General features: G+C 46.6%; 1 protein-coding gene across 7 annotated transcripts in view; it reads right to left on the reverse strand.

Annotated features, from left to right (window-relative positions):
• Positions 1 to 27,656, reverse strand: part of GSE1 (Gse1 coiled-coil protein) — a 425,723-nt gene that overhangs the window by 167,025 nt on the left and 231,042 nt on the right. The window contains exon 1 of one of the 7 annotated variants that reach the window (XM_083451808.1): positions 24,733 to 25,442. The exons of the other annotated variants lie outside the window; for them this stretch is intronic. Within the exon in view, the coding sequence (XP_083307934.1) occupies positions 24,733 to 24,775 (43 nt within the window). The 5' untranslated portion in view covers positions 24,776 to 25,442. Of the gene's footprint in view, positions 1 to 24,732; positions 25,443 to 27,656 lie in introns of those variants that run through there. 7 annotated transcript variants of the gene reach the window in all.

The raw sequence follows: 27,656 nt of genomic DNA on the forward strand, positions 1-27,656 counted from the left end.
CAAAAATAAAATAAAAATCTTGCTATGTCCAGAGGTCCACTTGAGTAATGCATGCTTGGCAGAAGTTCAAGGCTCAGGTAGCTGGTGAAGTAAACACTATCCTTTGCACTGCTACCAGTATGTGTGACAATTCTGAGCTAGATGGACCAGTGCTCTGGCTCAGTATAAAGCAGTTTCCTATGTTACCCAAAAGCTATACAGATCTTGCTTTCCTTTCTTCCCTCTTTCAAAAGGCGGGGGGGGGGGAGAGTTCAGGGAGAGTAACATTCCCGTGCCCTTTGCAGGACAAGATGAAACCGAAAAATATGGGAAAGACCTAAATCAGTTCAATGTGGACAGTAATTTTCAGAGTCATTTATACAAACCTGAAAGTTAACACAGGTGCAAGCTGGGTCTGCAGCCCCATCTACTGAAATCAAGAAGTGCAAAAGCAGCTCAAACAAACAAACAATGCACCATAGAATAGCGAAGAGTTGTGGAATCAAAATTAAGAGAGGTGAAAACTGCCATCTCAGCACTGGAGTAGGAACTCCTGAAACTTCTCCCTAATGAAGGAAATTAAGGGATGGAAGTCATCCATCTTTTTGCACCACAGCTCCCAATTAGGAGGCTACAGAATTCCCCAGCCTGCCTGCTTTCTGTCCCTGGCATGACGGGTTATTTACCTGAAGCTAATAGGTTCAGCAGCATAATGACAGACCTGTATCAAATGACGGGATCCTGGCTTCCGACAGCTTTAAGGACCTGTCTCTGGGACACTGCGGTGTCTAATTGCGGGTTTTGTCATCCGCAAAGTTCAGCTCAACAACCAGCCATTCTCCCTGGGTGACACTTCTGCCTGGGTTTGAAATCTAAACACAGCCCCAGACAGTTAAGGTTAAAAATACCACACTCTCGGAGCCAAGAGATCATAATTTGGGTCACCGTTGTGTTTAATTAATTGGAATGGAGCAATCAAAAGTGCTGTGTTCACATAATTGCTGGCAGGTTCACAGGAGCAGATCCCTCCCAACGTTCTTACAACTATAATTTTGCAGAGGCAATGACCTCCTCTGATCAAGGGGTATTTTTTTTCCCTGAAGAGAAAAAAAAAGAACACTTCGTTAACCAGTAGAAATTGCAAGGCAATATGGACCACAGAAAAACGTCAAACAGATTTGAGTTCAACTGGCTCAGTTAAAAGAAGCCCCAGTGCCTCACTGCTTCCATTGGTGCGCAGAAGTACCTTGGCAACATTTTACACATCACAACATTTTGTGCTGATCCCCCACCCCCCTTGAAATTATGTGCACTTGTTCCTGGCAGTTTGTGCATGGTAGCTAATTAGGTTTATACCGTTTTCCTGTTGCAATACCTTGGGATCTGTTGCAATATCAAACAGAGGTTTCATTAGCTCCTAGATATTTCTTGGGAGAGGTGGGGCAACAAGGAGCGTGTGGGAGATTAACAATTTAAAGCTATGGGGAACGTTCCAAAGACCTGTTGCCACAGAGTTGCTTCTGGCCCTACCAGTTCCTTCCTAGAATGGATCTAGGCATGCAGTATAATGGCCCCAAGGTTGAACAATGACTGGGAAGGAAGACGGACACACTTTTTAATGCTTTCCCCATCACAAGATGTATTCACAACTAAAAGACCAACAAAGCAGGGAGATGGCTGGTTGTGCTCTCTGATAAGTTGGTTTAATTCTTGTAGGAAGGGGTTTTTTTAATACAAGGGAACATTTTTAAAAGGGATTTTCCCTACTTGCAGTCTGAAATGGTAAAGCCCACTCTGCCAACAGGATTCTCCCACTTCATTCAGGTGCATTTTTACAACAAACCCTAGATTTTTGAAAATGTCTGTACAAGGGGAGCAACTGTTTGTGCTATGTGCACTGCCGGTGTAAAAAAGTCAGAGCAGCTGGGACTTGAACTGGGGACTGCCCAGGTGGGGAGCTGGTGTCCATTGCTGTGAGCCACTGCCGGCTATAGAGTAGAAGCAAGAAACTATTGTGGTTATTAAAGCCAGTTTGCTCTCCCCAGACTAGCCCAACTATAAACGCTTCCCTTTTGCCAGAGGAACAGTCTCGTAGAATCATCCAGCTGAAAGGAACCTCAAAATGTCTACATCTACAATCCCCTTCCAAAATGTCTACATCTACAATTCCCTTCCAATTCAGGGATCCATATGGGGTTTATAAGAAACACATCCATATTTATACAGCCTTCTGGCTTGATTGCCTGAAAAGCAGTGGTGAGGAATCTGTGACCACAACATCAACCATCCCTGCATATCAGCCAGGCTGGCAATAGGTAATGCCCAAACAACAACCAGAAGGCACTGGGCTCTCTACCTCTGCTAGAGACAATTATCTCCACAGAATACCCAAGGGAATGGCTTACGGGCAGGCTTGATTGGGGCAATGGCTATGAACAGAGATGGGAAACAGTTTTCAGCCCACAGGCCACATTCCCTTCAAGGCAACTTACTGTAGGGCACATGCCAGTGGTGCACAGGGACAAAGGCAAAAGGGGATAGATCTACTAACATGAATTTTACCTTTGTACAGTAGGCTAGTTTTCACACACACACACAGCTCTGCATCCTCACAATACAGTTAAGCAAGAAGCATTGTCAGAATTCAAAAACATACTTGAGGCAAGCGAAAACAGTCAGGAGGGTGCAAAGCAGGGGTGTGTCGCCCAGGGAGAGTCCTGAGGGCCAGGCAGAGATGTCTGGAGGATCACATTTGGCCCCTGAGTCTAAGGTTCCCTATTCCTGGGCAACATTGTCCCAAATCACACAGGTGCCTAACCTTGGCTTTGCACTGACTGCCTACAGCTCAGTGCTTACTGATGCAACTGCTAAGATGCATCAGCTGTTTTCTGGACACAGCACTGGCCTCCATGTCTGCTCCTTTCAACATCAACTTTGCCATTTTTTTCTAGTCACTTCCGTACATCTCGTTTTTAAAGCATTCACAAGGAAACATTTCATCCAAAGCGGCCATCTATTACAAGGCTCCTCAGTGAGAAGAAATGAGCAGTGCCTGGAACTTTGCAGAGCCAAAGCGAGAGGGGGGAAAGGGCAGGCAGGAAATATTTCAAAGCACAAGCCATCTGAGAGCTGAGGGCAGAAGGCTGCACTCGAGAAGTGGAGCGTCTCTCGAGGCACTTCATCCAAGCTGGGAAAAAGCCCGACCTTCGCTGCAGCTCATGTGGGCAGCCTCAGAGTCCACGGAGGAGGCGGGAGCAGGAGCGAAGAGGAAGGAAGCCGGCTTTTGAGGCAGTTTAACCACCTTGTCAATTTCACCTCCCAGCCTTGATTTCCCGGCTCCCTGCTCTGCCGCAGATGCTGTACATAAGCACTGCCTGCAGAGTACAAAGGAAGAGGCAATGGAGAGGCAGGCAGCCTTGAAGGTAGAGAAAATCTCGCAGGGAAAATAATAATAATAAAGGGGAGAGAGAGAGAGAGAAAGAGAGAGAGAGAAGGGGAAGGGTGGCAAGAAAATGGGGGCAGCAGCTCAGGATAACATCATCTCAGAGGCCATGACACCAGACACAAGGGAGGTGCATTAATCACTGGCATACCATGAGCCAGCACACCCTGCCTGGCTCTCCCAGGGCTGCATGGATGTGTTATAAAAAAAATAAAAATCTAACCCCAGAAAAGGGAAAAACACACACAACCCACAAAACCAAACCACCCTCAATGCCTCCTTTGCATTGATTAAGAAGCAAAGTCATTTCTGCCTCCTGCCTCAGCTACGGCTGCCCGGGGAAGAGCCAAGTGATTTATTTTAGCCAATTACTGCTGCACTTTCCCCCATTCCCCAGGACTGCATTTAATTGATTGAAACCTATTGAAAACAAATTAAGCAGCCACCAGATGCAAAGATCTGTTTATTGCTTCCCACCCCCACCCCCCCACACCACACACAAAGAGAGATATTGTGTGTGTGTGTGTGTGTGTGTGTGTGTGTAGATCCACATAAACAGCAGAAAATCAGAGGATGTGGGGAGAGAAGAAAGACAGTTATGGAGTGGGGGATGGGGCGGCAGGTATGAAGAAAGAGCAGATTAGATTGCCAAAATGGTTTCACCTCTGACATTGAGCTAGCTGGGCAATCCATAGAATCACTAAGCCAGAAGAGCACCTAATTAACTCCTTGCCCAAAAGGCAGGATTATACATGCCACCCCTCCTTGCAGATCAACCAGATTAAATTCCCCCACAAGCAAAGAGCATGTTCACTGCAAGAGGCTGGGTGACGGGGGGGGGGGGGCAAAAACTGCCCCCTGGCCCTAAACAACCTGACCTGGTGAAAATTCATCATTAGCCCCATTCCAACCTGGGTTCAGGCCAGGGTTTGGGACTGAATATACCTTGGTTACCCTGACAGATGACCTCTTCCAGGGCAGGTAACCACTATTTTCACTTTCTATAAACAATTGAAGAGGTCTTTGCTATGAATGCCTATTTTGTGTGGTTTTATCCATAGCTGCTGAGTCTTTAAAACTTTGCTGTTGTTGTTTTTGCTGTTTTTATTGTCTGCTCTCTTGAGATACTTGTATAGAAGAAAAATAATAAATTGATGATGGTGTCAATAATAATAATATTAGTCATCCTGACACCACACCTTTTTTCCAATATTCATTCATCCATCCATGTATTGATTTTATAGTAAACACTATAAACTATGGGACACTTCCAAACTATGGGATTACCTTTTGGTCCCAGGAGCCTTTCTCAACTGCTGGAAGAGATGCCACTCCAAAAGCCACTCTCCCTGTGGAACCCAGAGTGAAAGTCAAGGCTAAGGCCCGAGAGGGATTGGTCAGTTGGCCAAGGAAGGCACAGAAGCCTCCCTCACCTGCCTAATAAGCTCTGGCACTATCAAAGGATTGCTAGGCTAGATCATAGGAGACTAAGGCTATAGTGGACAGCTAGCCATGATGGTTATGTGCTATCTCAAGGATGAGAGAAATAGCAGCCACTGGAGATCAGCAGCATGGGGTAGGGGCTATTGCTCTCATGGTCCCCTTATAGGCTTCCAGGAGGTATCTAATTGGCCGCTGTAGAAAACAGAATGCTGGACTAGGTAGGTCCAGAGTGGAGCTTCTTAACTTCTTCCATTTAGTGGAGCAAGGTCTTGGTGCTACAGTCACAAAGAGAAGGCTTCTTCCCCACAAAACTGCTTGGGCAAGAACTCTTGACACACGATTTTGAAAAGTAATGAGAGACAGAGACCTTTCACAATTCTGCTTAGGAAATGGGAGTGTAGGGACCCAGAGTGCTAAAACAGTGGCTTTCAAAGCTTCCCAACCCCTTGTGACACAAGGTGCCCTAATTGGTTTCCCAAGGACACAGTGTGCAATTGGGTATCTGCTTTAATGCAGATATTTTCAAAGTGCACATCTATCTCCTTGCACACCTTCCGCACCCCACTCTCCATTTCTGTGCTGCAATACTCACTAGTAATTAAGCTTCTGCATTGGACAGGGCAGTTGAGCTGCCTGTGGTGGAATAGACTGGGGAGGGCCTGCAAGCTGGAGGTTTCTGCATTCTCAATGTCAACAGTGAGGAAAGCATACTGACAATGCCGGCTATGCAAGTTCTTCTCTCTCTCCCCTCCACCCCCCATACCATTCCCTTTCCCTTAATGGGACAGGACACAGTGCCAGAGCCTGTTAAAGCTATAATTATAAATAATTGAGCGTGCGAGAGGAATTCAGTACACAACGTGTGGAGCATGGGCGGGTGGAAAATGTACTAGGCTATCTGCTGTATGACCTACATGAAAGGGAGGGGAGGGGAGAAGAGGGAAAAGGAAGGAGGGAAAGCTGCCACTAGGGGAATTAAGGTGCTCCATCAGCTGTTTCCCCAGCACCCTCTGTTGAAAATACCTGCCCTTGTTTAACCCTTGCAGGTGAGCCACCACCTCCAACTTCCCATCATGCTTTGAGCTGCACATGCAGCATCGTAAGCAGGGTTGAAGAAAGCCTTGAATTCTGCACAAACAAAATAAATTATGTAACCCCTATAAATTTCCATATGCAAATCTGCATAAGGTATTCTGCTGCTGCTGGCCACAGGGACAGAGCAAGGAGCAACAGAAGGGGTAGCAGCCTGAACCCTGACCACTGCAATACCTCCTAAGACATACTAAGCCAGGCTTCTGTTTGGCACTCTGTGAAGGTTTGCATATGGTCTTTTCCTGGTTTGAGTCAGGCCTGGTGTCAGCACACAGCAACCTTGAGAGTTGCCAGAATTAATGCCAGCCCTGGGCAGAACTACCACACACTTGAATTTTTTTTGCTTTCCAGTGCTCTAAACAGCATCAGACAGCTGGCTCTGGGAAGAACCATCCTAATTTCCCAGAATGATGCTACAACAGGGGGCACTGCTGCAAATTTAAATGATAAGTCTGACACTCAGCACTGATCAGAAACTTGCTGCTCCCACCAGGGGAGCGTGCCAGAGCTTTACCTACATGGCGGGTGGGTGGGATTGCTTCAGAGACAGCAACCCTTCTTTGGAGGTCGCAGCCCATGTGTGCCAGACTCCCTCTCCTCACTGCCAGGGAGGCCACATCAGGGAGAAAAATAAATGAGCAGGCATGTGAATGTAAGAAGCTGCCTTATACCGAGGCAGACCCCACAGTCCATCTAGTATTGTCTAAACTGAGAGGCAGAGGCTCTCTAGGACTTAAGACAATGTACATTCCCTGCCCTACCTAGAGATGCTAGGAGCTGAACCTACAACATTCAGCATGCAAAGCAGGCAGTCTGCCACTGAGCCATGGCCCGTCCCCAAGGTAGAAGCCATAGAAAGCTGTGCCACTGATGAAGTGCCATTAGCCTTTGCCCTTCACGTCTTGGCGCTCTCACCAACTCCTCTTGCAGCTTTCTTTCTTTCTTGAAATGCTGCAGCTTATGGAGGCTTAGGCAGAAAATCTAATGGCAGCGACCCCATTAGGTGAACCTGGGCTAGCATTAATTTGACCATATAGACACACACTAATAAGCTGTAAGTGTGGCACCCGGCTCAATCCAAATTGATTTACCGAGGCTGGAAATGGATACAAATGTGATTAAGGGCTTTTTATTTTGCATAGGTTTCTCTATAAAATGATTTAAATCAATTGCCGGGCAGGCCCCAGCATTATTAGCGCCGCTGCCAAAGCTCCCCTCTTGCCTCCATGAGCAAGAGCCCCACAGGCAGGCACAAAGGTGTTGCACATCTCTTTACCCAACTAAAATCACAGAATCACAGATATGTAGAGCCAGAAGGGACCCCAAGGGTCATCTTGCCCAACCCCCTGCAATGCAGGATGCTGTCATCAGAAGGATAATGACAAGGAGCTGCTCAATGATGTCAAGAATATAGGCACGGCGGGGGGGTCCACAATTCCCCTTGCCACACTCACTATGGCAAGTACGCCACTGGATTCTGACAAGTGTTGGGTGCCCCCAGCCTTCCTTAGAGCTGGGGATGAGAGAGAAGGTCATCACTCTAACTGTGCAGTAAGGTCAGAGGCATTTGGGGTGGGTGAATGCTCTTATCTAGCTCCAAGACTGGGGGGGATGGCTGAGGCCCACTTTGGTCAGGGGGTCCAAAATTCTAAGATAATGAGCCAAGCTTCCATTTCTCCTTCCCATCCATTCTTAACTATATATCTTAGGGATATAGATAAGGTTGTTGTGGATATTGTTTGTTTATTTTTATATATTTCTTAATGAAAAAGGTCTGAAAGTGTGCTTATTGAATATTGATGTATTTTTTATTTATATGTGGATTTTCCTTATTGAACTCCACTTTAGAGTTCAGTGAAGAGTAAACTGTCCATAAATGGACTAAAGGATAAATAAATAAATCACCCTCAAGCAATTTCTCTAACAAGCACATAGAGGGCTGGAGGGAGCAGCAGGATTCCAGTCTTACTTGTACCTGGGACTTGAATAACTAATGAAACAATCATGGGAAGAAATGTCTACTATTTATTTCCTTCTCCAAACCGCAGTGCATGAGAGTTTGTTGGAGGCTTCAGAAAGTCCTTCACACTGGAGAGTAAGTGGAGCACTCGCCTCTGGTGAGCAAAATTGTGTATGTGCTGGTACAGCACTTTTAAAGTTCAGTAACAAAACAAGAACCCTAAACCTCCTCTCCAATTCCGATAAAAAGAGGTGTGTGTGTTTTAAAGGCAGGATACAACAGTTTTCCCACTGGGTTTGGAAAAGCACGGTATAATTGCAAGAAAGAAACACACACACACACACACACACACACCAGAGTCCGAAGCTTGATGCTAGGCATTGTCCTTGACCTCACATTGACTTTTCAGTGTGCAGCACAAGGCTAGAGACAATACCTGCCTCTTGTGGGAGGGGAGGTGTCCAGATGACCTGAAATGTTTAGTTCACTACAAAGACCAGCAAATAAGAAGCACCCTTCAAGTCATTCTGTACACAGCTTGTTTTACAAGGCATGGAATACTTCCCAAAGTTTTGTAGCACAGGTTGTAACAAAGTTTTACCTGCAGCCTCTGTACAAAAACAACCCATCCAGTTACACAGTCCACAACCACAATTAAGAAGGGGAAGTACAATGGAACCTGCCCTACCTTATGACTATTCTCTTTCCCAAAGCAGCTGCCTGCTCTAGTTATCAACTATGGACTTCGCTCTCTCTCTCTCTCTCTCTTTTTTTTTGGTAGCCTGCACTCCTACCAAACCCTCATGAGATCCCCCCTCAGCTTCCTGGCACCTTCATGTCTGTCTTCCTAGTCATCTATTTCTTTTTTCTTTCTCGATCCCTCTGGTCCTTCCCTGGTCAAGGCCACCCACGCCCCAAGGAGGGATATTGCCACTATAAACAAGGACAATTAGCCACATAGCACTGTAACGCTCAGGCAGGCGCCAGCAGCTCCTCCCTTGCCAAGAGGCAGTCAAGTGAGGCACCCGGTGCTCCCTCTCTTAAGTCAGAGTGGCGGCAGGGCTCATCAAGTGTTAACGGTGCAGACAGGCTCGTTGGAGGGCGATCCATCTGTTCTTAATACACAGCAAGAAAGAGAAAGCATAAGGATTCTCCCACCACTTGCATCAAAAGCTGCTCATCCAAGAAAGTGAAGCGAGGCTCACTGAAGGCTTATGCAGGAAGGCGAGAGAAGGAAGAGGCACAGCAAGTGGAATAAGAATGGAAAATTGCTCCCCGCCACAATGACTCATGTGCCATATAAAGAGCCACTCTGTCCTTCTAACGCCTGTCCTCTTAGGAAACACTGCAAAAATACAAGTCCTGACACAACACCAATCACAGGATTTCAGGCAGCTGCATGGAAATGCACCGCAAGAGGCCAGTCTACTCATGTTCGCCTAGGCTGCCCAAAGAAAGCCAGCCACTTCTGTGCCCTGGCAGAGACTGCCAGATCCAAGAACCTTCTTTCCCACTGGCTTGCTTTCTGACCTTGAACAAAATTGGCACCATGACTGCAGGTAGCACTGTTAGCATGGTCCAAAGGTATTGTTCCCGTCTCCCACTAGCTGAATAGTACCTTGGATATTTCATTATTACAGGGGGTACACAAGTGAGCAGATAGACAGAAAGATGACAAAGAACATAAAAGCAGATGATGACACACGCTTAAATACAGGAGTTCATAGCTATACATATGTGAAGCTTAAAGTCTGCCCACAGACTGCCTAATAACACATCTCAACGTCGACCAACTGAACTCCCACATGTTGCTAATGTATGAGTGGTGCTGCCTTCTCTTTAGCCTAAATACTTCTCTAAAAGGTGTGTTGCTTTGAAACTGCCAGAGAACACTTTTTTTACACACGCAAATCACACAGCCTCAGTGATTTGTGCTTGAATGTCTACTTTAAATGTTTATTGCGGGTCAGTGACAAGTCAAATTTGATTTAGCCTGCAGCTGACCTGTGATGTTTAGACTGAACCCAGCATAGAACTGAGGTCAGTGACACCAGAAGTTGTGTGTGTACACATGCGTTCATGCTCTAGTTAAATGGGACCTGCCTCAAACAGGGCTAAATGTTTCCTGCTGAAATGGACACAATGTCCCCCTGCCAAAAGCACCATGAGGACCAGGAACCCTGAGCCAATTCCATACTCAACTCCACCACTGCTTGAGCAATGTGAGGACCCAAGAGCTGTGATTTTCTGCCATCATTCCTTGGATGCTTTTCTGACCATTTCACATGACATGAAGATATCCCATACCGAGGTGAGCCTTTCCCTCCCCCCAACTGATTAACACCTGCTCCTTGCAACCCCCCCCCCCCATTTAAAACATGAGTTTGTTTGATATGGTTGTGTGTTTTGTTTTTGGAACTAAAACAATAGGTTATATCCAATGTTAGTCCTACTCAGAGTAGACCCACTGGAATTAATGAATATGCTTAACTTAGGTCCAGTAATTTCAATAGGTGTACCCCCAGGTAAATTTAGTTGGATGCTACCCTATGTTTTGTTTTTGAGTTGATTTACAAGAGTGCCAAATAAGCAGAACCTCAAATAACAGGTTGTGAGAAAGGAAAAAAGCAGACTAGTAAAACCAAAACCACCCATCTTCATACACTTTCCCTTTCCAAACATACAAGGACAGGCGTTCATCAGGACAGTTGATGACATTTGTAATATCTGGTCTTTTGCTCAAGGAGCTCAAAGCAGCATGTTAATCTCACCCCAGCCCTATGGAGTAGACTTGAGCAAAAATGATGTGGCCCAAGGCCACTGAGAAAGCAAAACAAGATTTGAACTCAGGTCTGCTGCACTGAAACACAACACTCTCACCACAACCGCAAGCTGGCCCTCAGAAGCTTTCACAGATGTACTTTAGGGATGAGGGAACCTGTGGCCCTCCAGATGTTGCCAGACTACAACTTCCACCATGCTTTGTAGTCTGTATGTCCAATGGTCAGGGATGATGGGCATTGGAGTCTAACAACATGGCCGCAGATTCCCCAGCCTTGGCTTAGGCAAAGGCACCTGGTGTACCTGTGGCTGTCATGTGGATATTTCAACCTGAGATTTTGAGGGAGTATATTAAACTTATTGATGCTACTACTATAGTTGCTCACCCCTGAGAAAAAACCCAGAAAACAAACCCCAGCCTAAAGCTCAGATCTAAGATGAGCGCGCAACCGAAGAGTCGTCCCCAACTGGACCTAATGGTCAGGCGTACCTTTACCTTTAATCTGCTGAGAGCATGTCAGTGCTAAATCCCATTATAGGACTAATTCCTAACTTGGGGCAAAAAGTAACAAAATTAGGGAAAGGAAGAAGCTCCTCCTCACACCTTTGCTTGGCCTTCCCGCCAAAGATGTGGAAAAAGCTGGCAGAGCCAAGGAGGCCGGCGCCTCTTCCGTGGCAACGGACCAAAGCCCATTACGCTGAGTGCCGATGCGTTGCCCGTTGTTCGTCAATTATTCAGACAATAATTGCACCCTTATTTAAAGTCTAGCCTCGTGTCTGCTGCATAGCAAGCTGCCAAGCACCACATGGATAGGCTAACACCACAAACAGGCCCCCGGCAGTTGTGTGCTCGCTCACTCGCGCGCACACATATACGCATGCACACCTAGCTGATTAATTAAGCAAAGATGTTGAGAGCAGCATGTTCTCAGGTGTGAAGCCGGAGAGGCTGCGATTAGATTCTCCCTGCTCCCGTCAGCTCAGTGTCATTTAATCCCACCTTGATCTTTAAAGGCTCAGAGATGAGCAGAGGATCAGCAGAACACAAGCAGACTCTGGAGGAAGTGGGAAACAGAGTTTGAGGAGGATTTTTGCCCCTGGCTCCATCTCTTCCAAAGCTTGAGGATCAAAATCCACCAACCACAGAGAACCACACTAAGGTGATGGGATGGTGGCTACAAAATAAGCCCTAATGATCATAGGAGGTAGACTCTCTCATTAGGACTGTGCACAACTTTCTCTGTGTAGAAAACAAGAGGAAGCTGCCTTATCCCAAAGTCAGACTGTTGGTCCATCTAGCCGAGTAGGTCGTGGCTCAGTGGTAGAGCGTATGCTTTGCCCTCAAAAGGTCCAGAGTGCAATCCCTGATATCTGCAGATATGAGCTGGAAGGAATCTCTGTCTGAAATGCTGGAGGACTTCTGCCTGTCTGAGTGAATGATACTGTGATAGATGGACTAATGGTCTGACTCAGTATAAAGAAGGTAGCTTCCCATGTTCCTGTGTACTTTCAACACCACACCAACTAGCATTGGCTCTTCAGGTTTCAGAGAGGGGTATTTCCCAGCCCTTCCTGAAGGTGCCAGGAATTGAGTCAGGGACCTTCTGCATGTAAAATAGGTGCTCTGTCAATGAGCAACAAACTTTCCAACATGCACCTTTCTACAAACAGGTTGGAAAGAGTGTGAGTTTCCATTTTTGATTGATACACTGAAATGGAAAGCTACCACTATTTCCTTCTCTCAATGATATACACTTCTTTAGCTGGAAATAAGTTTTTCAAAACTGCACACAGGATCAAAGGGAAAAGATATGGGGTAGAGGGAGGATGGTAGTACTGTAGACATGTCCAATGATGTCCACAGTTGTGTCATACCACACCCACTGGTGTGAACAAAATTATGTAGGAAACCATGGTATATCCATCACAAAGGAACAGTTCGATATCACAAAATGTAGTTATAAATTGGTGCGGAGGGGAGAGTTAGCAATAAACCCAGCAACGCTTGCACAATATCCCCCCACTGACCCCGTCCAAAGGCAGCCCAAGTGCTGTCTTCTCTTTAAACAAGAGAAGTATATGCCCATTCCCTTAAACAGTTTGTTCATGTAAATGTTACCAGAATAGAGCCCACTCAGCCCTTTATCAGGGCGCCTCTGCGCACTTACTGCTCCTTGTCATAGACTTGGGGAGGGGGCTGGTCAAGCCAGGACAGAAAACAGGAGTGGCAGACCCCAGGAAGGGATCCAGTAGACTGGGAAGGTCTCTGCCTGTGTTGGGAGAGCCCTGGGGAAGAGGAACCTGGAGAGGGGATTCCCTTGTTGCCACCATTTCCCACAGTACGATGCATGGGCTTCAGTGCCCACTCTGGAGCTGTTGGGAGGCTGGTTCTGGTTTGGCCAGTTTGCCTATTGCACCACCAACTCCACCGCTAGGGTTGTCAGAAATCACATCTAATCCTCCCTCTCCAGGGGAGGTTGCTGCCCTGTAGAGACAGTGGTGTACCCTCTTTCTCCTAGGTTAATGAGACCCCAGAGTAGGCATGGACAGACAGGGCAGGTTCAGCCTTCTCAGAGAAATACCAGGTTGTCTACCCAGGGCTTTTTTTCAGCTGGAACTTGCTGGAACTCAGCTCCGGCACCTCTCAGGTGGGCGCCTTTGCCATTAGAAGAGAACAAGGCATGCGCTAATGGTGAGCTCCCACACTTCTTTTTATAGAAAAATAGCACTAGGGAACAGAACGCCTTGCTCCACTAAGTTGTGTCCACCCAAATCACTTATAACGGGCTAGTAAGGGAGGTGTTGTTGCTGGATCAATGTCTCTGTGTAGATATGTGTAGCACCTGCTGTGTTTTGCCTATGTATCACACTGATCTGAGCATTAAAGATTTGGGTAGAAACTGCAACGGGAATTTGAGTTCTTCATCAAGGGGAGGCCAATGTTCAAGTGAAGAAAGTCCAGTGAATCAAAGGCTGGAATAAAAAAATTAAAATCTGCCCAGCCTAATTTTCCTTACCTCTGCATTGCCATCTATCACCACGTGCCAATTATCTGGATAATAACCCCTATTACAATGGATGGCCAGCATCAATTGAACAAGCCCTTAGTGTCTCCTTTTTATGGAAAAATAAGAGCTTGTAGGAAAACAAGCCATTCCTTACTTGGACTGCTAATCTCAGCCACTCTGACTAAGGACATCTACTGGCTGCAACCCACTTCTGCTCCCCCAGACAGCCCTGGCTGATCCACTGATTATTTTAAGACTGCAGCCAGGCTTGTGCAAGGAACTACTTGGAAGAAGGTCAATTTTTCTGATTTTAACCATCTTTAAAGAAAAAAAGGGAGAAAGAGGATTTCAAAGTGCAACAGGAAAAGCAAGTCAATTATTTCCCTTGGCTTTAAATAGCTCCTCTGAACCATAAGCAGAGTCGTGGACCGTCTGGGTCTTGCTCGTGATGCCAATGAAGACCAGTATTGTAAATGACCTTTAAAATAGACTCAAAATTGCATTCACTGTGAGCAAGGTCAGGGATGTAGGTGTCAGCTGGACTAAGTAAGAGATTCTTTTTTGAAAGAGGGTTGTTGATGTGCCCCTCCAGTGACTCTTATTGGCATGCACCAGCAGACAAGCCAGTATCAAATGCTGGTGTAGTTGTTTGCAGGGCTCTATAGGCTGAAAGGTTTGTCCAGTGGAGCAGCAGGACAAAAGTTTCTAGAAGACAGAGCAATGAAGTACCGGTAATTGTTGCCCATGATGCAGGTCACCATTAGTTCTGGTCAAACAGGTTTTTGGGCTTGTTTCAGAAACTTCCAGCTCCTATTTGATCAGGGCTTTTAAAGCTCAGCTTAACAGGAGCAGGCTAAGTTTTGCAAAACAGGCAAATCAATACACAGTGTATTCAGGTCTCTAATTAGGTCAGCTTTTGCCAACCAGATTCTTTCCAGATATTTTGGACCACAATTCCCAGCTGTGCTGAATGGGAACTGCAGTCCAAAACATCTGCAAGAGCCCTAGAATTTGTCACTTGAATACTGAAGCAACAGTTCCCAACAATCTAGTTTGTTCTCCTGCAATTCCCTGCCAAAGTAGCTTGAGCTCCAGGGATCAAAACACACCCCTGTCCAGATCATGCCCCTCCACCACCATAAAAAATAAATTAAAACTCATGCCTGAATTACAGAATGCAGAATGCACCTGCTTTTAATGCAGAAGGTCCCAAGGTGAACCCCCAGTCTCCCCAGTTAAAAGGAAGGAGGAGCAGGTAGAACAGACCCTTATCTCCCTCAGACCTTGGGGAGCTGCTGCCAGTTGTAACATACGAAACCAGAGTACATGGACAAACAGTCTTGACCTGCTGTGCAGCAGCTTCCTATGTTTAGGCACTGATGGGGAGGCAGGCACCACCATGGTGCTTGGGCTGTTTTTTGCAGAACGGGAACAGCCAGGAGCGCACAAAGCAACTGGTAAAGATTTCTTGATTACTATCCCCTACTACCGGCCTTCCAATATGGAGTGCCCTAGCACAACACTTCAAAGCTGATGGAAGATTAAGCAAGTTATTTGCTTCTCTCTGTGCCTGTGTGTGTGTCTGTCTGTCTGTCTCTCACTCACCGTGCCAGATAAATTTCCCCTTTCTCACTTGGGGAGGAGGAGGGCAGAATGAGAGGATAGGGCAGGAAGGCAACGAGTTGATCCTGACCCCATTCATTAGAACATCTGACCCCAGCTAAGAAGGGAGGAGGACAGAGGGAGGGACAGTCACTAAGAGGCAAATTAATTCATCAGGGAAATGCAATTCCAAGCCCAAATATATTGTCAGCAGGCCACATTAACGCTGGCACCAGGGACACGGGGTTGCACCCCTCCCGAGTGAGCAGCTAAATCAAAGACATCTGGAGAGCTGGCTGAAGGCTGAGATTATTAATGCTGAAATTTAGAAGCCAAGGTCTGAGCTGTGGATCCATCAGCGCCACCAGTTACGTCCAATAAATTAGGAGAGATAAGGATTGAAGGATGGAGTATTAAAAAGGCACCATTCATTGCTGGACTGCAACGAGTCTCCAGAGGCCCTGCCTTCCCTGGGGAATGTTAACCCTATCTGCTTAGAGACAATGGAAAAATCAGCAGGCGTCATGGCAGGAAAGTAAGTCTTTTGCTCAAGGGGGCTTCCCCCACACAGCCTGGCAGGGAATGCTGTGGTGGGGGACAAACAGAGCCTTGCTGGAGCAACTGGCAACGACTCCAGATGCTGCAGCAATATATGTACATCCTGTATCTCCTCTAGCCACCACCCTGCACAAAAGCCTCTATCCTGATCCAGGTCATTGCTCAGTGCTTGACTCCTTTCCATCTTTGACCCTCTATATGTAACCCTGTTGCAACTGAAACCTGATCTGTACAGATCTACTCTGACCTCCAGCCAGCCAACGAAACAAGTCACACAAGTGGGTTCAGAGAAGGGCTAATAGCATTGTACAAGAGTTAGCCAGAAAGATAAAGGCAGGCATCACCAACACCCCCATATTTGGACTTAGATTCAGCTATTTGCAGACACTGCAACCATCCAACTTTTGAAAGGGATGCTTGCTGCTCTTTAAAGCAGAGAGGGACATGGAGCAGTTGGTAGAAACATTCTAGCTTCAAAATACATTTGTTTGCCTTTAACTTGGGTTCTGTCTGTTCAGACTGCATGAACACCATAGTCAGCATCTTAAGCATCTAGGGCAAGGGGTGCCCTCTAAATGTTCTGAACTACACCTCCCATCATTCCTGACCACTGGGTATGCTGGCTACGGCTAATAGGAGTTAGTATCCAACTACTGGAGGGCCACAGGTTCCCCATCCCTTGGCAAAGGGAGCAGGGCTGCAAGGCCTTGTCAAGGAGAGGATTCTGTGTTGTTTGGAAGCAGAGTTATACAATCTCAAATTCAAATGCACATTGCAAAGGAGCCATCTAAAAGAAGGCAAGAATAATTCCTGCCAAACCTCTACTGGCAAGGAGTTTCAAATAGCTGGGCCTGTCCATAATAGAGGCCAACTGAACCTCAGAGGCATTGAGAAGATCTCAGTAATCAAGGTGGAACATAAGAATCAGGCAGTCATCATGTACAAATTGATCATTTTTAAACTGACAAATGCAAGAGGATGAACACATAGGGCTACGTACAAAACATGTGCCATACCACTGAGCTGTGGTCCCTTCCCCAGACACAAAGCAGCTCTGGAAGAAGACAGTGTGTCTGCCAGATACCAGCACATGCAAAGAAGCACTCTGGAAGAAGCTTGGCTTTCCAGGGCTGCAAATCAGCCCCACACCTTGTTAAGAAACCAGAGCAGGCAATGTTGCTGCAACTCTGAAGTGAGTTGGCGGTGCTCCAGGAGGGGCACATTAGGCAATGGGATGGGTGGAGGGGAAGATGAGGGTTTCTTCAGCCCCACCCTTAAAGCCGTCTGAAGAATATTGGTTCTCTACACCTTAAGCCCAATGCTGTTGTAAGAGAGAGAGGTTTTGCAGCTTGTTTTGTTTTTTAAGCATAATGGAAGAAAACTGATGTACCAGAGGACACACTTGGGGGTGGAGCTTGGATTCTCTCAGCAACTAGACTTATGCCTATATCCAGTTGGCCTTCAACCTCTGGGCTGATCCACACCATACATTTAAAGCATATTCAAAATACAGTGGTGCCCCGCAAGACGAATGCCTCGCAAGACGGAAAACCCGCTAGACGAAAGGGTTTTCCGTTTTGGAGGTGCTTCGCAAAACGAATTTGCTATGGGCTTGCTTCGCAAGACGAAAATGTCTTGCGATTCCTGGGGGTTTTTTTCCCCTCCCCCCCCTTTTTCCCAAGCCCCTAAGCCGCTTAACAGCTGTTCGCTAAGCTGCTTAACAGCTGATCGCTAAGCCGCTTAACAGCTGATCTAAGCCGCTTATCAGCTGATCTAAGCCGCTAATAGCCTTTTAGCAGCTAATCCCTTAAGCCTTTAATAGCCGCTAATAGCCTTTTAGCAGCTAGTCCGCTAATCCCTTAAGCCTTTAATAGCCGCTAATAGCCGCTAAACCGCTAATAGTGCTAATAGCGCTAATCCGCTAATGGGCTTGCTTCGCAAGACGAAAAAAACCGCAAGACGAAGAGACTCGCGGAACGGATTCTTTTCGTCTTGCGAGGCACCACTGTAAATGGCTTTCCATGCCCCCAAATAATCCTGGGAACTGTAGCTTGTCAAGGATGCTGGCAATTGGAGCTCTGTGTGGGGTAAACTACAGTTCCCAGGATTCTTCAGGGAAGCCATGTGCTTGAAAAGTATGATGTTGATGGAGCCTCTGTTAAGGCATCACATATTAGATGTCAGAACGAAGGGGTGGGCCATGTTTTACTAGACACTCAGGTACACAAAGATGCTTCTACCCTCTGTCTGCACTGGAGTCCAGCCCAACTTAAAGGGCTGCTAGCGTCCTGCCTAGGATTCAAATGGCCACCACTTCATACCATACCAGACAGTCCCTAATTTCCTCCAATTAAGTCAAATGACCACTTCACATTCCTGGCCAGACATAACGTGGACACAGCAACTGCAGCCTTTGCCCCTGGCTCTTTACTGAGCAAGGCGATGTCAGCATTGCAGGTCATTCAGGGACTCATAAACATGCCAAGCATATCCATAACCATCAAGGTGAACAAAGCCCATATGGGAGGTGGCCTCTGACCCTCAGTGGCTAGGGCAACATTAGGGCACTTAAAGAGGATCCAGGCCTACTCTGCAACTGCTGTTCCTCAGCCGTTCAATCTTCCTATTTTGTAGAGTGTGACTGAATTCCACCTTCCTTCTCTCTCTGTGTGCACATTTGTGCATTGGAGAAACCAAAAAGCGGAGAGAAAGAAACAGAAAGAAGTCACAGCATGAAGGCGGCTGGGTCCCACACCCTGTAATAACAGGTGCCAACTCAATATTGATTTAACAGGAATCGTGCTACAGCACAAGACAAGGAGAGCGGGAGAAAAGAAGCAGACCAGGAATGGTGGAGTTCTCATACCTCTCCTGTTCACTCAGAGAAACATATATCATTTGTAGAGGCGGTTCAGTCCTCCACCTGAGACACAAAGCTGACAACTCCTTCTAGTCCTCCTCTTTCTCCCCCTCCCCGTATCAACCCATGAGAACCCAAAGGTGGATTGCTCCTCAAACAGATTCTCAAACAGAATCTGGTTTGCCTGAGACCCCAGGTTCAATCCAGGTAATGTCCCCTGTCTGAAGCCCTGGGGAGCTGCTGCCAGGCAGTATAGACAATGTTGAGCTTGATGAAGCTGCTCATTGACACTTGTGGCAGCATTATAGGACACTGAGCCACTCAGGATACAACTACAGGTTTGTTTGTCTTCAAGCAAGAATGGGGAAACTGCCCCCTCCCTGCTGTTATTGAATTCCATCTCTTAGCAGCTCTAGCCAGCATAGCCAATGGTCAGAGATGCTGGGAGGCATAGTACATCTGGAGTGCACCAGCCCCCCCCCCCCAATTTTAAAGATGGCATATACATAGCCCTTGACAAGGTTACAAAAGTTGCATTTAAAATACCTCTTGTAAGTCTTTCAGTGAGATAAACCTATTTTACAACACCCCAATCTTCACCAGAGCAGTCAATCAACAGGAAACAGACTCCTTGTTGAATGTGGGAGGGAGGGAGACAATAAAGGGGAAATTTCCACAACCTTTGGGAAGAACAGTTAGAAGGTGTGAAATAGTTTGCAACCATTCTGAAAAGGGGGAGGGGCAGCCATATTGGGAAACTGAGTCTGAACAGCCTTTTCTTACAAGGGTTTCTCTTACGCAAGGAACAAAAACTAAGGATAGTGCTATGCAGATGATACATTTGCTCTGTACAACAAGCTGAATTGCAACTGGGTTGCTGGTCCCTATTGTGTCAAAGAGAACATTGTTAAGCTGGAGCAGAGGAAACAGCGTATCCAATGCCTCTCCTCTCACCTGCAAAGCCAGAACAGGTCAAGAGTGATCTGAGCTAAGCATGAAAAAGTCATGATTCCTTTCCCCACTACCCCAGGCTCTAGCAGCACTATGAGAACAACATCCCTCAGAGGCTCAGTAGGTCTGCCTTAACACAAGAAAGAGGTGTTGTACACTTTTGGAAGAAAGGTGGTAATGAGAGTGGAGGGGAAGATGAAAGACTCAGGGGCAGGAGAGAGGATAAGAATCTCAGGAGGAGTCTGTGCCTTTATGAGCCCCCCCCCCCCACCTCCCTGGCTGCTGCATTAGCTCAGTTTCAACAAGCAGCAGAGTTTTTAGAGTGGTGGGTCGAGTTTTAGGGCACTGCCTCCACCTTAAGATTTTGAAGAATCATGCTCCCTTGTTATTTTCAACCAAGAGGGAGCCACCTCTTTGGTTAGTAAAGCTGCTTTTGTATTATTTTTGTTCTGTTCTTTTGTTTCTATACTCTGTGGGTCTTTTCTGCTGTCCTTGCATTAATCATGATGGGGTTTAGGGTCCCTGTTTGAATGGTTTTTAACTATTTAAGATTACGTAAGCTGCCTTGGAACCAGGGCTTGAAAGCCATTCTAGAAATAGAGTAATTAAGTAAAGCAACAAGCTGAGCTGATGGATGAAGTCGAAGGCCCAAGGAAGAGAAGGGTGTAAAATGAACAGAGCTGAGAAAATTAGGGGCTGGGGGGGGGGGGGAGAGAAACAAGGCCTAGGGAACAGTAAGCTCTGAGGAAACAGCAGCTATCAGGCAGTAGAATAAGGCAGGGGAGGATTATTTTGCACCCTAAAGACAACTAGTCAAAACATGTTGAAATTATTCCATATCACACAAGACATTTTTATTTCCCAAGCCTCAGTTTGATGATTTGCCATTGTGTATGTGTGCCCATGTCCACTTTTTCATGCTGTCCCACTTTCACCCCAGGGTAGCATGGCACAAGAAGGCTGGTGGCCGGGAGAGAGAACTCAGTTACTCATTTTAACTGATCAATTAGATCTTTGGCTGTAGTCCTTATAGAACACTTGGCCATCTCAAAGGGCAGGCATAAATCAAGCGGGCTCTGCATCCGTAGTGATGGTAAAAATCTCGTGCCAGCAGACACTCCCAGCCACTGAAAGTGGGCCCTGGGGCTGGGCATGGAGGGTGTGTCTTAGGTTCTGGGGAAGCCAAATTCTAAATTAATTCCTGACATCACTGTGTAATGGAGAAATGCATTCACAATAATGCCCCCTTTTCAAAATCAGCCTGGAACCAGACATATAAGCAATGGGTGTTGCTGTCCAAAGGAGACACCTCCCCCCCCCCAATTCTCTCCTTCCAGTCTGGGCACTGACCTGTGCACAGAATCATAAACCCCCTCCTAGCTCAGATTACAGCCTGAGCTGCTTCCAGTTCCCCGTGATCCAAACAGCTTGCCCAGCTGTCCGTCTGCATAACCCCTGCCTGCTAATCCTCCCCAGGGAAGGGAACTCTGATGCCAGAAGAGCTTAGCTGGCACCTTTTGGCCTTCTCCATATGAGAGGGCACAGCCTGCCCTCTGCCTGCCTTGCCCTCTGCCTATTAGCCTGCGGCAGCTCTAACAAGCAACAACCCCCCACCCACCCACCTGCTTTGTTCCTTTCGAGTGCCAGGATACAGTAATATCTGTTTTTTCAGGGAAGGTCCCCCTTTTTATTAGCAAATGCTGCTTTCTGTCCTTGTATTTTATGACAGCAAATCAATGCGCAGCCGCCTCCATTGGCCCAAGCTGTTCATCTGCACAGGCTGATCCTGCCGCTGTAACCATCAACTTTGCCCTAGGACAGAAAGCTGTTCAGGCACACATTAAAGCTCCTCCTTTCCTCCCTTTTAAGGGTACTACCACAAGTACACATACAGTGTTGCTTGACATGCTACGACTATAGGAAGCAGCATTATACAGAGTTCGGACCATTAGTCCATTTAGCAATCTTGTCTACAATGACTGGCAGTGGCTCTCTAGGGTTTCAGACAGGGGCAATTCCCAGTCTTGCCTGAAAAAGCTAGGGCTTTAATATGGAACCTTCTGCACGCAAGGATCTACCATTGAGCTATGGTCCTTCCTTAAAAAATCTTTTGTAGGAAAATAGAAAAATGCTTTGTCCTGAATCAGATGCCATCTAGCTCAGTACTGCCTACATTGACTGGCAGCCACTCCCCAGGGTTTCAGACAGGAGAATCTGGAGATGCTGAGGACTGAACCTGGGACCTCCTTAATGTAAGACAGGTGCTCTACCACCAAGTTATGGTTGCATCTCACTGTAAATCAGTTTACCATGAACATGGAGATGGCTCCTGGCTTGTTCTTGGGAGGAATAAGCCACAGTCCCTAGGCTTACCCAAATATTTGACAGTTATTTATTTCATAGAATTATAGAATTGTAGTCTCGGAAGAGATCACAAGGGTCATCTAGTCTAACCCCCTGCCATGCAGGCATCTTTTTGCCCAACATGGGGCTCAAACCCATGACCCTGAGATTATGAGTCCCATACTCTACCAACTAAGCTATCCTGCAGGCACTCAAACCAAGTGTGACTGGTGGGTGAGTCAAGAACAAACCTTGACTGCCCATCTTTGTTTTCCACAAAAGAAACATGGTCCCTAGTTCAGGCTAAACTAAGGGCTATGATTTGTTGCTCCTACTGGGGGAGGGGTGAAGAAGACACCACCTCACTGTCCATTACCCTATTATCCACTTTCACAGGAAGCCATTAATCACAGACTGATGAGGAGCAACAAAAGTGAAGGCAACAGGGGTTTAAAGAGATGCTGGAGCTCAGGGTGACCAAAAAGCAACACTTTCTGATCTGGGAGCCCACTTACTCCACCTCTTAATCCAGGGTGTCTGAAGGCAGAGGTTCTGATTATCAGGTCTAAAAGATACAAACTTTTTAATACTACTTCAACAGTTCCATGTCTGGAGACTGGAAATGAAGCTGCAACACTGAGGGCTACTGAGTTCAATATCAAAATTTGAGCTCTGTAAAAACACATCCATCAGGGACCCAGAAAGAGGAGGGGGAGAGAGTAAAACAGAAAAGCAGAACCTACAGTTGGAAGGAAAGGAGAGTTCAAATCCCTGCCAAACCCAATCCAAACTCACCCACTAAGCTATTAACTTGGATCAGAGTAAGGATTTGTCATCAGTGAATTTTCTACAGCACCCAGCATACTATCAGAGATGGAGGGAGAGAAGAGAAGTAGAGAGCCAAAAAGAAAGCAATCCATAACTTTGCGGGGTGGGGAGCTCCATCACTAAGCTTCGTTTCAATGCAAAGTGCCATCTTGGTAGGATACCTGTTGCACCACTATGGATGTACACACAGTCATAAGGAGCCCCACTAAGACATGCACTTCTCTTATTGTTGCTTTGCCTTGACTTGGTTGTCCATTCAGTTGCAGCTCAGGGCTTCCATCCACATGCCCTTTCGTTTGGGTGGCCTCAAACTTTCTGATTTGATGTGCTTTTGAAAGAACCGTATTCCCATGCACACAGAGAAATAGATTCCTCATCACCATAACAAACCTGCCAAAAATGTTTTGAACAGTCTAATCTGCAACCTGATGGATATAGGATTTGCTGTAAGCTCTTTTTGCAACTCAGGAAGCCAGTAATCTGCACATCTGTATGACCTCTGCAGAAGGCTTGCCTTTCCAGTCTCCGTCCCCATCAGTGTCACACACTATAAGGCAGCCTGGAAAACTGACACCACAATAAACAAATACATATATGATATGTCTCTCTTAGGTCCTGCCTGGAAAAAGATTTCTGTATAACTTGGAAGTTTGCTCTCAGGACATTGGAAGACTAAGTAGCTGCTACTTTTGAACATGTTCCTTTATGCTTCAGCCCTCAAAATCTCCCTTAAATCACCCACCTTCTCCAGACAAGCCCCCCCCCCAACCAATCAAAACTGTCTTTCACCCAATGCCTCACACCACACATAAAGTGAGGGTTAAATTAACAAAAGGCAAGGCAGCCAAAATTCCGGCTGGGATTAGCTATCAAATAACTTTGCATTTAAAGCATCTCTTTTTTTTCCTAAAAGGTCAGAGGCCAGGGGTCAAAGGTCAAAGGTGAAGCCCCACCAGGTCAGGAAGTCACAGTCAACATGAGTTTCCCCCCTCCCTTTCAGGAAACTGCCAGGCAGGTAGAGTTTAATTAGCTTGAAATGAAGAGAGGTGCTGTCTAGAGAGTTCTCAAGAGACTCACCCCCCTCAACTCATTAAAAATTATACAGGACCCCACCCCCCACCCCCACAAAAACAAGCCCTTTCTAATCTCAAGCGAGCTGAATGCACATGATCCTTCTATTTCTTGTCGTCTCTTGCCTCTCCATCAGGGACTACTATTCATAACTTCTCTGCATTGCATTGCTTTCTGACCCAGATGTCAATTTGTATGATTTCCAAGGGCCCCTAAAACCACTAGGTTGGCTCCTCTCCACTGGCTAAAGGCAGGAATAGCTCTACCATGCTGCATCATAGGCACACAGCAGTTCCACCACAAAAAAGGGTTATTTAGAACAAAAACAGACAGGCAAGTGACTCATGAAAGCAAGCCAAGCTATATGTTGCCAGGGAAAGCAAGACCAGCCTTTGAGATTCACTGCAGGATTTGGCCACTCCATCGTGTGTTTTTTTAATATAAAGAACCCAGAATCACTGACCATGGGAAGGGGAAATGAGAAAAAAAAGAGGAGGAGGAAGAGTTGGATCTCAAAGCCTACAGCTCCTATACAATTGGTCTCCTCCCCCTCTCCCCCCATAAGCTCCTGCTAAACATGGGAGCTAGGTCATCTCCAACAGCTCCAAATAGTGCAAGTAGAAGAGACCTCCTCTGCACTAACAGGGCATCCAAGCAGGTCCATGAGTGAGCCCTGCTCTCCCTTCCCTGTAGCCTCTTGCCCAAAGCTGGACACCAAGCTAGATAGAACGGGAGCCAGATTTTGCTGCAAGGCGGCGGCGGGGGGGGGGGGGGAGGGGTTTGACAGGGAGGAGGCAGCTAAACTTTCACTCACTCAGACTCTGAAGCAAGGTGGACCAGGTCTTCATCTCCAGCATGTTGGCCCTGGCAGCGACGGCAGCAGGGGTACAAAAGCAAGACCCTAGGCAGCAATCCGTGGCATGGCAAGCAACCCCAAGGACGACAACCCCTGCGCCTCTGCCCTCTGGAACGGGGTCACTGTCTGACGGCGTCCACACTCTGATCTCAAGGAAAACAGTTTGGGAAGGTGAGGAATGATGTAGGGGTTGGGGGGGGGAGGGGAAGAGGAGGAAGAGCTCAGGGTGCAGGCAAACAGCTGCTCCTGGGATCCTCACTGCAGGCAGGGAGCCAGCTCAGATAGAGAGAAAGATAGCAACCATTTTATTCCCTTTTTAAGCGCCGGCTGCATCTCTCCATCGCTTCCCTCACACCCCACCTCTCCTCCTGTGTGTTCCAGGGTTTGGGTCCTGAGTTGAGGGAGCTTTTGCTTCTCTCCTTCCCACCCCCCTTCGCTTGTTTGCTCGCCTGCCTCCTTCCCGTCCTCTCTCTCTCTCTCTCTCCCTGCCTGCCTCCTCCTCTGCCTTGCACTTGATATCAGCCTTGTCAAGACTGCTGAGTTGAGGCTGACCCCTCACCCGCAGCTGCTAATTAAGGCTCCACAGTGACAGTTCAAGTGCCTCGCCTCAAGTTTGCAGCACCAAAGCGTCTAATTGGAGGAGCCTTTTCATTTCTCAATAGCAGACGCACTCTGGATTCTGGGTTCCCCTCTCCTCTTCCTTCTCCTCCCCCCTCATCCCCTGCTTCTTCATTCCAGGCCCAGGCAAGCACACAGCACTTCCTCTTTTGTATTGGGAAGGGGAGCGACAAGGAGGTGGGACCCAATCCTTGGAGACAGAAGAGGGCTTGGGGGAGGGAAAAGAGCTGCATGTCTTTGCGAAGGCGAGAAAACAAAATAAGAGGACCAAGGAAGAAACCATCACTCACACACACACACACCACCTAGCCCTCATTAGGGCTGAAATCCACAAAAAAACCCGTAAGGTGAGAGTCTCAAATTAAAGTGTACAATCCCACCCCTAAAAATTTCACACTGATAAATGGTACTAAATTCACTGGATTACAAACACCGCAGTGTGCAGCTCGGCTGATTTAAAAAAATAAAGAAATTAAAATGCCTGATTTATATCTCTTTCTCCACCCCACCCCCCAAATCATTTTTCTGAACCAAACTTAGCATTAGAAATTAAATTTTATCCACTTCTCTGTCAATAGCTACATGTGGCTTTTAGTTCCTAGGAAAAGGCTAAAATACTTCCTAAGAGTCAGCAGCCTTTCACTCTGCATGTGCCCTGAGACACTTGTTTTTCACTTGACATGCTCAAAACCGTGGCACAAATCATTTTTGCTTTAGCCAAAATTAATTTACTTGGGTGGATAAAATATTAAGTATATGCTGAGCATTGCCCTCTCATCCCCCACACCCATACTTCACAGGAAAAGGAAAGAAATTTCAGGACTTGTGCCCTCGATATTTTTTTTAGTATTTATTATATTTATAATCCCACACTTCCTCACAACGAACTCACAGTAGTGTTCTTCACCCTTCACATTTTCTCCTAACAACCCCATGAGGAAGATCAGGCTGAGAGAGACAGTAGCTTGCCCAAGATCAACCAGTGAGCTTCATGGCAGACAGAATGGGGATTTGAATCCAGGTCTTTCACGTCCAAGTCTAGTACATTAACCACAACACCACACTATCAGCCCTGGCCAGCATGGCTAATTGTAATAGATGGAGGCAGGTGGGAGTCCCAACAACATCTGAAGGGCACCAGGTTGGCAAAGAATGCTTTAACAACTCAAGTGTCTGAGCTCCTAACTAGGCACTGTCTTTGCTTACAAATGAGAATCTCCATTCATCAAGCCATTTTCTCCTCCTCTAGCACAGACTTTCCTGGCCCACCAGAAAAAGTCTCTGAGGGGGGTCTACGACCACTTGATTCTGGCTCTCTTCCTCCATCTTTGACTAGGCTAGAGCTGCAAGGTCAGAAACAAACAATGGATTTCCAAGGGCGCTGACAGCAATTTGAGCAACACACTACTCTCCACAGCTGCAGAAGCATTATTTTTGTCCCAAGATTGCATCTGACCAAGCAAATTTTTTAAATAAAAAAAAGCTGGAAAAGCTGGAAAGCTGGAAAAGAAAACTATTTGCCATGAACAGTCACCTTGCTTTTCAAACCACCTCCAACTATGTGAAAAAGCTTATTATTTGTCTCCAGTGTTAAGATCACAGGTCAAAGCTCTGGTAGGGGTTGCCCCTGTGCTTGGAACACTGAACAAGATGATAAGAATCAAACAAATACGACTGGAGCTATAGTTTCAGAATATGGAATCCACAAATTCACCCCCTACCTGGTTCGGCTGCAGCTAGATCATAGCTTTGGGGGACAAAGGTGTGCAAAAGGAAGTCATGTTCTCTGGACTCCTTTGGGAGGAAAGGTTGGGCTATAAATTTAATAAATAAATACACTGAAAAGTGTGTACTTTTCTGCAAAATTTCACTTTCAAAATAATTTCCAGCATGTGAAATTCATGGGAATTCATGGAGGGTGACAATGGCTACTAGCCATGATGGCTATATTCTATCTCCAGTGTTGGAGGCAGTATGTCTCTGAATGTCAGTTGCTTGGAGTAACAACTGTGCACCCACTGTGTGATCTTAACACTGGAGACTAATACAGTAATAAGCTTTTTCAGACAGTTCCAAAGCAAAGGAGACTTCATGAAGCCTAGACAGCAAAATCTGGGGTCCAAGGCTCTGTGCTCCAATCTTGCTATAGGTGGAGTGGGTATGGGGGGGAGAGAAACAGGAGAGGAGAAAGAGAGAAGCTATGACCATATTGCACCATAAAAAGGTAAAGGTACCCTTGACCATTAGGTCCAGTCGCAGATGAC

This window comes from Podarcis tiliguerta, assembly GCF_965153285.1.
Source record: "Podarcis tiliguerta genome assembly, chromosome: 8".
In the NCBI taxonomy this organism is placed as follows: Eukaryota; Metazoa; Chordata; class Lepidosauria; order Squamata; family Lacertidae; genus Podarcis; species Podarcis tiliguerta.